General features: G+C 45.4%; 1 protein-coding gene across 1 annotated transcript; it reads left to right on the forward strand.

Moving 5' to 3' along the window:
* The first annotated feature begins 912 nt into the window (after window positions 1-912).
* AICDA (activation induced cytidine deaminase) lies at window positions 913-13,675 on the forward strand. The gene is made up of 5 exons (XM_012777620.2): window positions 913-1,035; window positions 8,991-9,138; window positions 10,746-11,019; window positions 11,236-11,351; window positions 12,537-13,675. Exons 1-5 carry the CDS (start codon window positions 1,028-1,030, stop codon window positions 12,588-12,590), a joined length of 600 nt encoding a protein of 199 aa, XP_012633074.2. The 5' UTR covers window positions 913-1,027; the 3' UTR covers window positions 12,591-13,675.
* Window positions 13,676-18,278: the final 4,603 nt, after the last annotated feature.

The following is an 18,278-nucleotide window of genomic DNA, read 5'->3' on the forward strand; positions in this document are numbered from 1 at the left end:
ATGAGGGCAGGAACTTAAAGTCTCTTATTTGACAAGCCCAGCCTAGTTTCCAAGTTCCATGCAGTCATTCAGTCGCTGATTCTATCTGGTGAAATAAGCATTTTTGTATTTTGGGGACTGCTGCTGCTTCTGACTCCAAATTAAAGATAGTTTTTTAAGAGACAGGGTCCCACTATGTTGCCCAGTCTGGTCTCAAACTTCTGACCTCCAGTAACCCTCCTGCCTCAGCCTTCCAAGTTGCTAGGGTTACAGGGGCGAGCTGCTGTGCCTGGCTTGAATTTGTTTTTCTTTTTAAAATATTTTGTATCTTACCTGGTTTTCTTTAAAATATTTTTTTAAATAAAAAAGATGGCTCATGCAGTAATTACCCTTTGGTATAAACATCTAGTGTTCTAGCAACTTTTGTAATGCAATTGGAACAAAAAAAATCAATGGTTTGGGAGGCAAAATTTCTGGGTCCTAAATCCTACATAATTGAGTTTACTTAGCCACAAAACAGGTGCTATGAGAGCCTGTCTCTATTGAGGTGCAGAGATACTGTGACATTAAATGAGGGAATAGATGCTTTCAGCTCATAGACCACAAGATGCTACTTACATGATATTTAATGCTATTTAAATAAATATTACTATTGTCATTATTAATATGCTTTTAGTTAAAGATATTCTGTGTTATCATGATTAGAGTCTAAGAGCCTGCTGCCTCTTGATCTTTGCTACCTGTGGAGCATGGACTGGGGATTTAAAGCAGCAGCCCAGAAGAGACCTGAACCCTAAGCAGAGCTGCCTCCACCCTTTAACCCATGTGACTCTGCCTGTGACAACCCCGCCCATCTTCACTGGACCCAAATCAGGAGCCAGGCTGTGGGGGTACCTGGTGGTGGTGATGCTGTCGGGGGAGGAGCCCATATTTGAATGTGAGGGGCCAATGCACTGTCGGACAGAGGCAGTGAAGAAGCATTGATTGAAGCAAGATTTTCTTGGTCTCAGACTTTCAGGGAGCCAAGAAAGACACTCTGGAGACCGCCATGGACAGGTAAGAGGTGGTCTCCTCAGGGGTGGTGGCATCGGCTTTTCTCTCAGTGCAAATCTGAGTAATGAGATGGGTAGCTATCCCTGTCTTGTCTGTCACCGTCTGACTCACGAGATCTGCTTGGTCAATGTGCACATTTACTTTTCTGGATCTGCCTCATTTTCTTCTATTCAAATCTTACATACTCTCAGCTTAATTCTCTCTGTTCCATATTTCTCTCAGTTTCTCTGTCTTTCATGTTGCAAAAGAAATATGATGCACGATGCCCTGACTCGTCCTGAGATTTGCACCGCAGTTCGTACTTGTTTATGGTAATGATATTAACATAGCAGATCTTTGGAGATTGAATCATGAAAGGGTAATAGCAATACTAAACTAAAAACGGTAGTGGTAATTTTCAGAATCATTTTGTAAATACTCAACAGTAAAACCACTTGATGACAAACTTTCCTAGGGAGACCTTACTGTAAGAAAATTTGCACTTTTTGGCTGGGCACAGTGGCTTACCCCAGTAATCCAAGCCCTCTGGGAGGCTGAGGCAGGAAGATTGCTTAAACTCAGAAGTTCAAAACCAGCCTGAACAAGAGTAAGACCCCAGTCTCTAAAGAAAAAAATTATTTTTAATTAAAATTAAGAAAAAAAGAAACTTGAACTTTTTAAGATGCCAAACAGTCCAAATTTATTACTTGAAAGTCACTATGATTGTGTCTGTTATAAGAAGAAAAATTCATTCAAAGAAGTTATTTAATGTTATAGGCCCAATTGTTAGGCAGTTAATAGCATTTTTATCACTCAAGGTCAGGAGTTCGAAACCAGCCTCAGCGAGACCCCGTCTCTACTAAAAATAGAAAGAAATTAATTGACCAACTAAAAATATATATACAAAAAATTAGCCGGGCATGGTGGCACATGCCTGTCGTCCCAGCTACTCGGGAGGCTGAGGCAGGAGGATCGCTGAGCCCCAGATATTGAGGTTGCTGTGAGCTAGGCTGACGCCACGGAACTCACTCTAGCCTGGGCAACAAAGTGAGAATGTCTCAAAAAAAAGCATTTTTACTGCTTAACTAATCTTTCCATTTGTTCAGATATGACTTTACTTACTTCTTAAATGTGGATTCTGTAAGATTTTCACAATGTCTTCATATGCAGGTTATAGTAATTTATTATCTTAGAACTTATTCTACTATGTTCATGATCACCATGAATGTATAAGAATTATACCTAATACATATACTTTATCTCAATTTAATTCTTCCATAAAGAATTGACATGACATTCTCTAAAAGGAAATGGGCTGTGAAATAAAAAAAATGAAAAGAATTTACACTATAGGGTAAAGATTTTAATGGTAGATTAAATGTTCTTCAGAACATTTTCTTGAGGGTACACAATGTCAAATGTCTCTTTGGTTTACAGTGAAAATTCGAAAACTGATCTGAGGTGTAGGTTCTGGTGAAGGGTCCATTGCAGATACTTGCACATAAGGAAATACAAAGCAAAGGTAAAGTCGATAGTTGAAATTCAGAGAAAGACAAAGAAGGAGAAAAGATGAAATTCAACAGGAGAGAAGGGAAATGTCTGATTATCATTCAGGAAGATAATATCTGCAGAACTCATTAGGGGTGGCGAGAAGATGACTTGGTCCGGATTATTTTTAACCGGTGCGTCTCTGGTTTGCATTGCTGGCGATGCAGCTAGGGTTCTGCCTCAGGGAGCACAGCTGTCCCGAGCAGCTGTCAACCTGCAGGCCTGAAAAACTGCCTGGGCAAAGTCCTTCCTACCCAGAAGAGCAACGATGAGAAGAACAGGGTGCTGGAAACAGGCTCCAAACTAGAGACGAAGGGAAGCGATTGATCAGGAAAGTTAATCACCAGGGTAGGATCGTGCAATTCATTTCACTCTAGCTGATAATGTGTGACAGAGACAGTATAGGCCTATTGTATTTTCATGTGGGGTAGGACACAAAAGTCCATCTTAATTCCTTTACCTGTGTTTCATCTATACTGCCAGAGCATTTTCCTTCCTCATGATAACAGGTCTACCCCCCAACTCCCCCCCACCCCTCAGTGCACGAAAAAAGATACAGTTTTCCCTTTCTCTTCTATACAGCAAAGGAGGGGAGGTTAAATATAAAAGAGATTTATTAGTAAAAGATGATGCTTAATCTGCTTAAATCTGACTGGGCCCCAAAGAGAGAATTCTTTTTCTTTCACTTCTGTATTTACTAAGCACCAATTATATGTTGAGCTTATATATGCTAAAGGTTATTATTATATGCTAATTATGTAATAATGGTAATAGTAATAGTGGTGATGCTATGGTGATTAGCATAATAAATTGTCATTTTATAATAAAACTACTTATTATTTGATCCTTGTTAGTATCCATTTTACATTCCAGACAACTATGCATTTTTAATTTTAAAATAATGCAGTTGACTAATTTTTATATTGACTGTTACGCATAAAGTGTATACAGATAAGTCTAGTTCTCTGCCATGAGACTTAAAGTGCTTTCCAATAAGTTTCATGTGTGTGAGGGGAGACATTTAAATAGTAACAACTAGCCAGGTGTGGTGGCTCACACCTATAATCCACTTTGGGAGGCTGATGTGGGAGGATTGCTTGAGGCTAGGAGTTCAAGACCAGTCTGAGCAAGGGCAAGACCCCATTTCTACAAAAAATAGAAAAATTAGCTGGGCATGGCAGTGCATACTCGTAATCCCAGCTACTCGGAGGCTGAGGTGGGAGGATCCCTTGAGCCCAGGAGTTTGAGGTTGTAGTGAGCTACGATGACACCACTGTACCCTAGCCTGGGCAACAGAGCAAGACCCTATCTCAAAAAAAAAAATTGTAACAGCTATAAAGAGCTATTACTTTGTTATCTACTTAATTAGGTTGCCATTTTGGCAGTTAACTTTCAAAGTCAGGTTCCATCACCTGTATCACATTATTAAAATATCCATTCTCAACTTACGTCTATACGAAGACTGGTACATGAATGTTTACAGTACCCTCATTCACAATAGCCCCAAAGTGGAAACTAGCCAAATGTCTGTGAACAGGCGAATGAATAAACAAAATGTGGTATATCCATGAATGGACACCACTCTGCAGTAAAAAGGCACAAGCTACTGATGCATGAATGAATCTCAAAGTCATTATGCTAAGTGAACGAAGTCAGACACGAAGGAGGAGATAATGTATGATTTATATGAAATTCTAGAACATGAAAAGTAAGTTACAATTACAGAAAGCAAATGCGGCTGCCTTGGTGAGAGGGGAAGATGTGATTGCCAAGAAGGATGAAGAAACTTTGGTGGGGTGGGGTGATGCCCTAGAAATGTTCTGTATCCTGATTGTGGTACCAGTTTGGGGTGTTTGCATATGCCCATACTCATAAAATTGCACAGTTTTAATGGGTGAAGTTTACTGTATGTAAGTTATACCTCAATGTAAAAAAAAAAAGTGTGAAAATAGTTTCAATTCTCTTGCCAGCAAACGGTATTCAAATTTCTGACTAGGCCTTTGTTTTACAAGTTCTCTGCACTTCTGCACAGTAACATTAGGTGGCAGCACTAGCCCCATAAACTGGATAAATATATTTCTGGAAAAGGTTAGGGACAAAAACCAGAGACACCACTCGTACTCTAGTATCAACCACACTGTATAGCTTGTGTTTGCAGCTGTAACAGGGACTCTTAATTTCTTTAAAGAAACTTGGATTATCAGAGTGCCTACGATATGCAAGACACCACTAGGAACTAGAAAACAAAGAGAAGGAGCACTAATACATAAAATTAATCATAGCAAAACCAAAATAAAACAAGAAAAAACAAGGAAGAGGAGCAATGCAATCAGTCCCTATGTGGGAGCAACATGGCAAAATATTTAGATTATACTGCTGAGTTGAAAATTCAGCATGGTACAAAATTATATAGGTAATCAGTATAATCCAAATCATGTAAATAGGTGCCTATAAAAGAGTAAGGGGGGGAGGTGGTCACGGTGCCTCACACCTGTAATCCTAGCACTCTGGGAGGCCGAGGCAGGTGGATCGCTCAAGGTCAAAAGTTTGAGACCAGCCTGAGCAAGAGTGAGACCCCATCTCTACTAAAAATAGAAAGAAATTAATTGTTCAACTAAAAATATATAGAAAAAATTAGCCGGGCATGATGGTGCATGCCTGTAGTCCCAGCTACTTGGGAGGTTGAGGCAGGAGGATCGCTTGAGCCCAGGAGTTTGAGGTTGCTGTGAGCTAAGCTGACGCCATGGCACTCTAGACTGGGCAACAGAGTGAGACTTTGTCTCAGAAAAAAAAAAAAAAGACTAAAGGGAAACATGAGAATCTTAACATTCATTGTCATTAGACATTAAGTCTAATTATCATTAGATATGATGATAGTCTAGATTTTAAAATTCTTCAATATTTTAAAATTTAAAGCTTTCTATTTTTCAACAGTGTTCAAATTTGACAATAATCAAGTATTGCTCTTATATATTTAAAAATATATATTTATAAAACGACACTCTGTCTCAAAACACAGAAAGTCTAATTGGAGAGACAGAGATGTCAGGGAGTGATAAATTGGAAAGCAACAGGAACCCAGAGGAGGGTTTTTGTCGTTGTCATTGTTAGATTTTTGTACAGAATATTTAAGACAGTGGTAGTGAAAAACATCTTATTAGAAGAGTTGAAATTGTGATCAGGCTTTGAAGGATGTGTAGATTTTGCCCAGTAGAAAAAAGGTAGGGAAGCAATCATTGCATCAGAGGGAAGTGCAGCAGCAACGCAGCAGGAAAGAAAAAGCTGAAGGAAAGCAGACTAGTGCCAGGAGCCTGCTGCATGCAGAGCTGCTATTACTCTACAGGAAGGGCTGCTGTATGGGGAACCTGTTATGTGTGGGGCCTGCTGCACGGGGAGCTGCTGCACGGGGAGCTGCTGCACGGGGAGCTGCTACACAGGGGCCTGCTGCACAGGGGCCTGCCGCACGGGGCCTGCCGCACGGGGAGCTGCTACACAGGGGCCTGCCGCACGGGGAGCTGCTACACAGGGGCCTGCCGCACGGGGAGCTGCTGCACAGGGGCCTGCCGCACGGGGAGCTGCTGCACAGGGGCCTGCCGCACGGGGAGCTGCTGCACAGGGGCCTGCCGCACGGGGAGCTGCTACACAGGGGCCTGCCGCACGGGGAGCTGCTGCACAGGGGCCTGCCGCACGGGGAGCTGCTACACAGGGGCCTGCCGCACGGGGGCCTGCCGCACGGGGCCTGCCGCACGGGGCCTGCCGCACTGGGCCTGCCGCACGGGGAGCCGCCACACAGGGGCCTGCCGCATGGGGAGCTGCTACACAGGGGCCTGCTGCATGGGGAGCTGCTGCATGGGGAGCTGCTGCACAGGGGCCGGCTGCATGGGGAGCTGCTACACAGGGGCCTGCTGCATGGGGAGCTGCTGCATGGGGAGCTGCTGCATGGGGAGCTGCTACACAGGGGCCTGCTGCATGGGGAGCTGCTGCATGGGGAGCTGCTACACAGGGGCCTGCTGCATGGGGAGCTGCTGCATGGGGAGCTGCTACACAGGGGCCTGCTGCATGGGGAGCTGCTACACAGGGGCCGGCTGCATGGGGAGCTGCTGCACGGGGAGCTGCTGCACGGGGAGCTGCTGCACGGGGAGCTGCTACACAGGGGCCTGCTGCACAGGGGCCTGCCGCACGGGGAGCTGCTACACAGGGGCCTGCTGCACAGGGGCCTGCCGCACGGGGAGCTGCTGCACAGGGGCCTGCCGCACGGGGGCCTGCTGCACGGGGCCTGCCGCACGGGGCCTGCCGCACGGGGAGCTGCTACACAGGGGCCTGCCGCACGGGGAGCTGCTACACAGGGGCCTGCTGCACGGGGAGCTGCTACACAGGGGCCTGCTGCACGGGGAGCTGCCGCACAGGGGCCTGCCGCACGGGGGCCTGCCGCACGGGGCCTGCTGCACGGGGAGCTGCTACACAGGGGCCTGCCGCACGGGGAGCCGCCGCACGGGGAGCTGCTACACAGGGGCCTGCCGCACGGGGGCCTGCCGCACGGGGAGCCGCCGCACTGGGAGCTGCTACACAGGGGCCTGCCGCACGGGGAGCTGCTACACAGGGGCCTGCCGCACGGGGAGCCGCCGCACTGGGAGCTGCTACACAGGGGCCTGCCGCACGGGGAGCCGCCACACGGGGAGCTGCTACACAGGGGCCTGCCGCACGGGGAGCTGCTACACAGGGGCCTGCCGCACGGGGGCCTGCCGCACGGGGAGCCGCCGCACGGGAGCCGCCGCACGGAGCTGCCGCACAAGTTGCTGCTGGTGGTGAAAGGAAGGGAGCTAGTACCAGAACAAGGGTAGAAATGTAGATTTAGGTCTAACTCTGAAAACTGACCTAAACACTACATTAAAGAATTTGGGGGGGGGGACAAACAAACAAAAAAAGAATTTGGGGCCAGGTGTGGTGACTCACGCCTGTAATCCTAGCACTCTGAGAGGCCAAGGCGGGCCTCTTGAGATCGCTCAAGTTCAGGAGTTCGAAACCAGCCTGAGCAAGAGGGATTCTCTACTAAAAATAGAAAGAAATTCATTGGCCAACTAAAAATATATATAGAAAAAAATTAGCCGAAGCCGGGCGCGGTGGCTCACGCCTGTAATCCTAGCACTCTGGGAGGCTGAGGCGGGCGGATTGCTCGAGGTCAGGAGTTCGAAACCAGCCTGAGCAAGAGCGAGACCCCGTCTCTACTATAAATAGAAAGAAATTAATTGGCCAACTAATATATATATAAAATTAGCCGGGCATGGTGGCGCATGCCTGTAGTCCCAGCTACTCGGGAGGCTGAGGCAGCAGGATTGCTTGAGCCCAGGAGTTTGAGGTTGCTGTGAGCTAGGCTGATGCCATGGCACTCACTCTAGCCTGGGCAACAAGCGAGACTCTGTCTCAAAAAAAAAAAAAAAAAAAAATTAGCCGGGCATGGTGGCGCATGCCTGTAGTCCCAGCTACTCGGGAGGCTGAGGCAGGAGGATCACTTGAGCCCAGGAGTTTGAGGTTGCTGTGAGCTAGACTGACGCCACGGAACTCACTCTAGCCCGTGCAACAGAGTGAGACTCTGTCAAAAAAAAAAAAAAAAAAAGAATTTGGAATTTATTCTGTGGGCAGAAGAGAACCATTAGGTTTTTAGCATGGGAATGACATGGCACACCTGGGTTTCCATGAGATCACCGTGGTGACAGCGTGGAGGACGTTGTCTGGGTGGGCCTGCAAGCAGAGAGAGCAGTTGAGAGGCCAGCACCACAGAAAAGGTGGAAGAAGATGACACAGAAAAGGTGGAAGAAGATGAGGGCCTGGACTGAAGCAGAGAGCAGAAGGGGTACAGCAGGTACACATTCAAGAAATATTCAGGGGTCTGAATCAATGCATTTAGATGATGGATTAAATATGAGAACCGAGGAAGAAGGAAGAATCAAGGATGATGATTCCAAGCCCCTAGGCTGCTTACCTGAGGTGGGGCAGTCAGGAGGAGAGGCGGTTCAGAACAGGGGAAGCCGAGGAATACTGTTTTGACCATGTTCAGTTCGAGGAACATATTGGACATTTAGGCAGAGACTGGAAGAGAAACCTGTAAATATAATTATGGGACTAAGGAACAAGTTTGATTGTAATTCTAAGTCATCAGCATTTAGAAGACAGCCATAGAATACTATCCTATGAGCCGGTAAGGGCTTGGCGTTCTTACTGAGTATCTTTCAGTCGGTCTTAAATATAAGTAGGAATGGAGTTCATGATGGATTCCAAGCTCAGTGAGACTCAGGCATCCGGCAAAGGAAGCCAGAGCATCTTCTCTGGTTTAGCCCAAGTAATTACAAATTTTAAAAAAGCTGAAGGAAAACCCAGACTGGCCAGATAATGAGCTGTACGCCTGCATCTCCTCTCCCTCCTCTCGCCCACAGCCTCCTGATGAACAAGAGGAAGTTTCTTTACCACTTCAAAAACGTCCGCTGGGCTAAGGGTCGGCATGAGACCTACCTGTGCTATGTGGTGAAGAGGCGGGACAGTGCCACTTCCTTTTCACTGGACTTCGGTCACCTGCGCAACAAGGTATCAAGGAGTTTGGTTCCCAAGCTGAAAGCTAAAGCATCGTGCTTTTACAGCCACCTGCCGATGGTGCTGCGTTCAGCCTCTTTTGCATTTTTGTCTCGTCTATATTCCTCAAATCCTTTTTTTTTTCTTACTTTTTCCATGTCCATGCACCCATATTAGACATGGCCCAAAGAATGCCATTTAATGTCCTCCCCAGTCATGCTGGGCACCCTAATGCTCGGCCTTCCTTCAGTGCCAAGAACAACTGTCCCCAACCTTTCCTCCCCTTTCTCCAGCATCTGAATTGCCTTTGAGGTTAATTAAGGTAAGAATATTTTGATTTGGGGGAATCTTATCAGTTCATTCAAGCAAAATTTTAATTGTGAAAAACAAATTGTGTCCTTAGAATTTTTGCAAATTAAGGAAGAAGAATTTAGGGAAAATTAACAGAGACTCAATTCTGTTTTCCAAATGATTTCTATTCCCTCCTACTAACATAGATAACAGGCCAGTGAATGCATTCAACATGGTGATCCCCAGAAACTCAGAGAAATCAGGGCTGATTGATTAATTAAATCAATCTTTCAGCTGCCTGAGAGAACTACATTTCCAAGAAGCTTCCTCACCAAAATCCAGATGGGCTTACATAAGCTCCTGCTATGGATATCTCCTGACATGCTGGGACATCTAGTCTTGGTGGATTCCCAGGGAAGAATCTGCGGGGTGGAATGTCACTGTCTGGATATCTGCTTGGTGGCTATTTTACTAAGCAATTTTCTTTGTCTACATTTGTGTTGAGTAATTTACCTCGTCACTATTATGTTTCATTCCAGTCTCTTCCGTATTTGGTAGCATGACACATCCTATTTATAGAAGCCTTTGATTTTACCAAGCACTTTCACTTACCTCTCATTTAATGCTCACAGCAACAGAACATTTTGCAGATGAGGAAATAGAAGAACCAAGAGCTGGGTAACTTGTCTAAGTCACAGGAGTAGTGGAGCCGGAATATGGAGCCTAGGTCTTCATATCCTGGGACTAATGACTTTTCTGCAACACTAAGTGGATTTGCAATATCTCACGGTTGCAATTATTATTACAATCACAGAGATCACATCATGAGCAAACACATTATTTAACTGCTCTTAGCCCATCGTAGTGCCTATTCTCTTACAGCATCGCCTCTCTGCCTCATCATAATCTATTTTCCCTCTTCTGATCCTCCCAGCTGGGCCTCACAAACTCTCCCACCTCCACCTAGTGGTCCAGGTGTATTTCCACAACAGGCACCTTCAAGCTAGTTTCCTTCCCCTCAAAAGGTGCAAAAGAGTAACTTCACAGACACAAATCTCTACTGGGGTAGCGCGATGCTACTTCCTCCCAGCTCAACCCACTTCATCCTCTTCGCCCCACAAAAAACCCCGCAGCCTTTCTTCACCCCGCGGGACGAGTGCTACAAAGGGTTTGGGCTCCCCACTCACGGGTGGGCTCTTTTGAGCAAGTCACTCCACTTCTCTGTCACACAAGGACAATAACTGCAAGCACCCCAAAAGGGAAGGACTGCGGAGCTTCCAGAACAGCAGCAGAGCTCCGTGTCCGTGCTCAGCCGTCCGCTCTCTCCCCAGTCGGGCTGCCACGTGGAGTTGCTGTTCCTCCGCTACATCTCCGACTGGGACCTGGACCCGGGCCGGTGCTACCGCGTCACCTGGTTCACCTCCTGGAGCCCCTGCTACGACTGCGCCCGGCACGTGGCCGACTTCCTGCGAGGGAACCCCAACCTCAGCCTGAGGATCTTCACCGCGCGCCTCTACTTCTGCGACGAGGACCGCAAGGCCGAGCCCGAGGGGCTGCGGCGGCTGCACCGCGCGGGCGTCCAGATCGCCATCATGACCTTCAAGGGTGCGGGCGCGGGAGGGAGTGGCGGGACTGGGGCCGGACGGCGGTTCCCGGGCCTCCGCGGCCGAGCGCTGATTAGCAATTAGGAAAGGGGCGCACGGCTCGGAGACCCGGCCCTGGGGATGAGAGAGAAAGCGGGGCCAGGGTTTTCTTTCTTTTCCCTCGACTTGAGACCTGAACCATCTTCTACCCCCCCCCCGCCCTTTTTATCTTTTAAAGATTACTTTTACTGCTGGAATACTTTTGTAGAAAATCATGAAAAAAATTTCAAGGCCTGGGAAGGGCTGCATGAAAATTCAGTTCGTCTCTCCAGACAGCTTCGCCGCATCCTTTTGGTAAGGGGCTTCCTTGCTTCTCCTGTTCGTCTCCCTCTGTAGTCTTTTCCTGGAGCTTCAGATATTTCCGATCTACTACTACTACTATTATTATTATTATTATTATTATTATTTTGAGACAGAGTCTCACTTTGTTGCCCAGGCTAGAGTGAGTGCCGTGGCGTCAGCCTAGCTCACAGCAACCTCACACTCCTGGGCTCAAGCGATCCTCCTGCCTCAGCCTCCCAAGTAGCTGGGACTACAGGCATGTGCCACCATGCCCGGCTAATTTTTTTCTTTTTTTAGTTGTTTGGCTAATTTCCTTCTGTTTATGGTAGAGACAGGGTCTCTCTCTTGCTCAGGCTCAGGCTGGTTTCGAACTCCTGACGTTGAGCGATCCACCCACCTCAGCCTCCCAGAGTGCTAGGATTACAGGCGTGAGCCAGGGTGCTGGGCCTGATATATTATTTATTTATTTATGACAGGGTCCTGCTCTGTCTCCCAGGTTGGAGTGCAGTGCTGTGATTATAGCTCACTGCAGCCTTAACTGCTGCGCTCAAGCGATCCTCCCACCTCAGCCTACAAGAATCTGGGACTATAAACTCATGCACCACCATACTAGCTAGTTTAAAAAAAAATTTATTTTTTTTTTCTGCTAGAGACAAGGTCTCGAGATGTTGCCCAGGCTGGTCTCAGTGTCCTAGCCTCAAGTGATCCTACCACCTCTGCCTCTCAAAGTGCTGAGATTACAGGCCTGCTCTGCCACACCCAGCCTCAGGTGTAGCAAAATGCTGGGGGTTTTTGAGCAGATGGGTGGAGGCTGAAAAAAGCTTCCACCATGAGGGAGAGGAAAGCCTTGGGTTTTCTAGAGGGATTTTCCGGGGGAGTGGGCAACCTGCGGAGATAGGGGAGGGGGTAGCTTCGTCCTCAGGGCAAAAGGAATGTCAGGTCTGCAGCTGTCTGTGGTCACAGTTAGATTTACTATCTCGGACTCCAGACTCCTGCAGCTCCTGCTTCACAGGCTTTATGGTCAGCGTCTAAGTATTATGTCCTGTACATACCTTTTGGGCTCCCACCCGGAACACACCTAACACCTCCCAATTTGCTTTCTTCCAAAATGTTACAGAGCCTTGCACTCCATTTATAAGTCCCCCCACCCCCAACTCAATTTTGAAGCTATTCACTCAATTCTCTCTTTCTCTACAGCCCCTGTATGAGGTGGATGACTTACGAGATGCATTTCGTACTTTGGGACTTTGATAGCGACCTCCAGCAATGTCACGGACAATGAAATATCTCTGCTGAAGATAGTGGCAAAAAGAATAATCCTTCCAGTCTTCTCTGTTTTTCTTCGATGAAAAATATTTGTATATGACTCTAAAAATATCTATGTCCTGAAAATAGAGAAGGAACACAGGCCGGCCGGGGTTATGCTGGCAATGGTGCAGTTTAGAATGCAACGTTGACCCCTGCTGGGAACAACAGAACTGCAGGACTTGGGAGCGACCTAAAATGTCAATGTTCTGTGACTTTTAGGTAAGATGAAAGCTGAAGGCCGATCCTAAAGAGCATGGTGAGAGGATCAAATGTTCTGCTATCATGTCCTTTATTGTTCGATTCGTTTGAATTGCCAATGGTGTTAACGATAGGTTTTTCTACTCTTTTCCCTTGATGTTTCCTTTCAAGTAACACAATCTCTTCTATTGAGCCATGATCTATAGTTCCTCCTAATGAGAGGATCTGGGCGCTTGTAACCCAGACCATCTCTCCAAAGCATTAATATCCCAACATGTGCTGTATGTTTTAGTTGTCGGAGGCATACTTTTATGATTGTATATAAGATGATTTTTTAGGGGGGAGAGGGAGGATGTGTGGACTACTCATGGTCACCTTCAAGCTATTTTAATAAAGGATCTCAAGATAGATATAAGGACTATGAAGAAGACACTCTAACCATGAGTTGATGCCTCAAGTAGCACATCCTCTGGAAGTACAGACTCTTTTAAAGAAGTCCATAATTTAGAAACATCCACAAACTTCACACATAATATTAGTAACACTTGCAACAAAGTTGCTTCGTTGTTGAGAAGAGGAAAATCTGTTCTCTTTGGTGGGTCTTTTAATCTCAGCAGTGCCAACCAGGTCAAGGTTTTTTACGTTTTGTATGTGTGTGTTACTTCTTCCAAAGATATGTTAACTTTACAAGAGTGTTACAAAAGAATAATAAAGCTGAGCACGGTGTTTCGTGCCTACAGCCAGAGCTACTAGAGAGGCTGAGGTGGAAGGATCACTTGAGCCCAGGAGTTTGAGGCCAGCTTGGGCACCATAGCAAGACCCCATCTCTCTAAAAAAAGAAAAAAAGAATATATATGGAAGAAGGGAAGGATGAAAGGGCATTGCAAGGAAATCATGCTTTATCTAGCAAAATGTAGGGAGCCAATAAGGGCTACATGTTTGTGCCTATTGTTGCTTATTTATCCCTAATGATTATCTTTGCCGGAATAAACATATCCTTGTGCAGTTATTACCTAGCAACCCTTGCAATGCACATGAACAGATCCACAGGAAAACTTGTATGCATAATTGTATTATTTTAATCTTATTGTACATAAGTTTGTGAAAGGGTTAAATGTTAAAAATTGTTACTTCATGTATTCATTTATATTTTATATTAGGCTATATCGTGTCTGATGATATTTTTGTTATAAATTCCTTTTCTGATATATTGAAATGGATTCCTAAAATTTCATAAATTTATAACTTTAGAAATGATTGTAATAACAAAGCACATAATTGTAACATAGTCTAACATTGTATGCTACCAAGCCATTTCTCTCCTGATTTTTAGTGAATTTTTACTACAGCAAATTTGATTCTGGCTCATTTTCGATCAAGTAAATAAACGACAAATAATTTTAGAAGTTTTGAAGATAAAATACTGAATGAAATAATACAAAATGATTTATAATAAGTAAAAATAAGAAGCTAGTATGATGGAATAAACTTGAGTGTCCAGAAATGAACCCACACATCATGGTCAACTGGTTTCTGACAAGGGTACAAGGACCATTCCATGGGGAAAGAATTGTCTCGTCAATACATCATGCTGGGCCAATTGGCTATCACACGGGAAAGAATAACTTTGGGCCTCTACCGTGCACCATATACAAAAATTAACTCAATTTATCAAATATCTAAATGTAAGAGCTGAAACTATAAACTCTTAGAAGGAAACAAGGGTGAAAATCTGTATGACTCAGGTCAGGCAATGGTTTCTTAAATACAACACTATAAGCACAAGCAACAAAAGAAAAAATATAGATGAATTAAATTTCATTAAAATTAAAAAAAATACCTTTGTGCACCAAAGGACACCAGTAAGAAAGTGAAAAGACAATCCACAGGATGAGAGAAAATAATTTGTAAATCATGTATCTGATAAGGGTTGTGATATTATAGGTTATATTATGTTCTAATCCACAGTCCCTGGCTCATAACTCTCACGGCCCTTGTGGAAGTCTGAAGTCATAAAGTTGGGGTGCTTTAGGCCTCCGAAGCAAAGATTTCTCTCTGAGTTTCTCCCGTGCTCCTATCTGTGGTCCCTCATTTTCCCCCGACGCTAACCATAGAAGCTAGTTCCCCTCCTTCATAAGGCAGATCTTAGAAACCAGAACTCCTTTTCCCCAAAACCAGCCATAAGATCTAAAAATATTATTCTACCTCCCCAACCTTTCTTCATAAAAATTGGCCATAAGGAAATGATCTGACCTACCTCATTTGATTGTAGGTCATCAAGCCCTTGTTCCAGAGAACGTCCTGCCCCATACCCTGGGGAGGAATGCTGCCCAGAGAGGCCAAGAAGAATCTGAACAGATAGGTCTTCCTGGGTTTCCCCACTCGGTCTATTAGTGTCAGATCATATCTTTATTGTCCACACGGTTGTCCATGTTGCATGGACAATCCATGTTGTCATGTCAATCCAATGAAGTCTCCATAAAAGGCCCAAGCAGTCAGGGTTCAGGGAGCTTCCCGATAGTTAAATAGCTAGGGGCTTACAGGGAAGCGAACAAGAGCTCGTCCACGTGCTGGGAGTCGGTGCACCCCCACTCCAGGGGGACAGAAGTTTCTGTGCTGGGGACCCTTCCAGACCTCACTCTACATGTGTCTTCATCTGGCTGTTTATTCGTATACTTTAAAATATCCTGAGGCCAGGCGAGGTGGCTCACGCCTGTAATCCTAGCACTGCGGGAGGCTGAGGCGGGCGGATTGTTCGAGGTCAGGAGTTCAAAACCAACCTAAGCAAGAGCGAGACCCTGTCTCTACTATAAATAGAAAGAAATTAATTGGCCAACTAATATATATATAGAAAAAAATGAGCCGGGCATGGTGGCGCATGCCTGTAGTCCCAGCTACTCGGGAGGCTGAGGCAGAAGGACTGCTTGAGCCCAGGAGTCTGAGGTTGCTGTGAGCTAGGCTGACGCCACGGCACTCACTCTAGCCTGGGCAACAAAGTGAGACTCTATCTCAAAAAAAAAAAAAATTAGCCAGGCATAGTGGCTCATGCCTGTATTTCCAGCTACTCGAGAGGCTGAGGCAGAAGGATTGCTTGAGCCCAGGAGTTTGAGACTGCAATGAGCTATAATGACACCACTGCACTCTAGCCAGGGTGACAGAGTGAGTCTCTGTCTCACACACAAAAAATAAATAAATAAAACTGAACCCCACCTTCTCACTCCCCCATATTAAAAAATTAAATAAACATAAAAAATAAAAGAATTAGAAACATGATCAAGCAAAAACTCATACATGAATATTCAAAACAGCAATATTCATAATAGCCAAAAAGCAGACACGCCTGAATGTCTATCAACTGATGAATGAACAAAGTTTTATCTACCTATAGGTAGATAAGTGGTATATCTACAAAATGGAGGGTTTTTTTGTTTTTTTTTTTTTTTTGAGACAGAGTCTCACTTTGTTGCCCAGGCTAGAGTGAGTGCCGTGGCGTCAGCCTAGCTCACAGCAACCTCAAACTCCTGGGCTCAAGCAATCCTGCTGCCTCAGCCTCCCAAGTAGCTGGGACTACAGGCATGCGCCACCATGCCCGGCTAATATTTTTCTATATATATTAGTTGGCCAATTAGTTTCTTTCTATTTATAGTAGAGACGGGGTCTCGCTCTTGTTCAGGCTGGTTTCGAACTCCTGACCTCGAGCAATCCGCCCGCCTCGGCCTCCCAGAGAGCTAGGATTACAGGCGTGAGCCACCGCGCCCGGCCCCAAAATGGAGTTTTATTCAGCCATAAAAAGGAATAAAGTACCGATACATGCTACGTGAATGAACCTTCAAAACATGCTATGTGAAAGAAGTCAGATAAAAAAGGCCACACACTATATGATGACATTTATGTGAAATGTTCAGAGTAGGAAATTCCATAAAGACAGAAAGATTTGCGATTGCCATAGGCTGCAGGGAGGGAGGAATTGGGATTGTCTACTTAAAGTGAATGGCTTTTTTTTTTTCCTGGGGTGACGAAAATGGTCCAGAATTAGTTGAATTATGTAAATTTTACCTTAAATTGTTAACCACTTCTGTACAAGTGTCGACTATAGTCGACAGCCACAGATGAACGCGCACAGCCGAGCGTCGACTTTAGCCAACAGCCGTGATATGACTTTTCTAATTTTTCAGTTATCCAAATAAAATTGTGAACATTTAAAAATAACGTAATGAAAACACATGTGTATATGTTACCTATTCCGGTTTACATTACAAGTAAAGCTGCCTGTAAAGTAAAACAAGCTTTCAGGGCTTTCAAGCTGTCCCCGTCACACAAGAGCAAAACGGAGTCGCCGTCAGTGCACAGCACAGACCACCGTGCGACTGTGAGTGCCGCCGCGGGCCAGGTGTCGCAGCCGGTGAGCTCCCTGCCGAAGTGGCTAAAAATCGGTATGAGGCCGGGCGCAGTGGCTCACTCCTGTAATCCTAGCACTCTCGGAGGCCGAGGCGGGCGGATTGCTCGAGGTCAGGAGTTCGAAACCAGCCTGAGCAAGAGCGAGACCCCGTCTCTACTATAAATAGAAAGAATTTAATTGGCCAACTAATACATAAAATAGAAAAAATTAGCCAGGCATGGTGGCGCATGCCTGTAGTCCCAGCTACTCGGGAGGCTGAGGCAGGAGGATTGCTTGAGCCCAGGAGTTTGAGGTTGCTGTGAGCTAGGCTGACGCCACGGCACTCACTCTAGCCTGGGCAACACAGTGAGACTCTGTCTCAAAACAAACAAAAAAAGTCAGTATGATTTTGGAGCCAGGCAAACCTAAATTTGAATTCTGGTTCCTTGTGATAATTATCCCCTATAAAGCCTTATTTTCTCATCTGTAAAATGGGTATGATAATGTTAACATCTCACATGTTGTTGGGTAAGTATTAAATTGGAAGATAATAAATACAAAGCCGGTACTATCAGCATTGCCATCCTTTCTGTTTGCAAGATAGAAACCTAGAAATCACCACTGATATCACCCTCTGCCCCATAGCCAGTTGTGCAGACTTCCTGTCTCTTCTACTGCCACCTGAGAAAGATGAAAACAGCCCCTGAGAGTTGAAAACTGGCTCGACACTCACAACTAGGCCATATTATTTTCTTGTTGGACATAAACAATCTTATAGAATACCACCCTCAGACAAGGTTACTCTGAGACGGTGATAAGGGGAAACAAAGCCATTTCATAATTTTGTCTAAACACAGACAAGGTCACTGTGCTGCCCACGAAGTATCAAACACTCCCTCTCTTAGCTAAAATGAGTAACTGCTACTTCTCTACCAATTACAGCTTTGTTCTTGTCCTGGTCTGCCCTCTCTAGAGGGAACGTTTATTCACATACCCAGCCATGCAATCGACCCCATTTCCTAACACCGTCAGATCCAGAACAAATCTTCATTTTC

The sequence above is a fragment of the Microcebus murinus genome, chromosome 10, assembly GCF_040939455.1.
Source record: "Microcebus murinus isolate Inina chromosome 10, M.murinus_Inina_mat1.0, whole genome shotgun sequence".
Lineage (NCBI taxonomy): Eukaryota > Metazoa > Chordata > Mammalia > Primates > Cheirogaleidae > Microcebus > Microcebus murinus.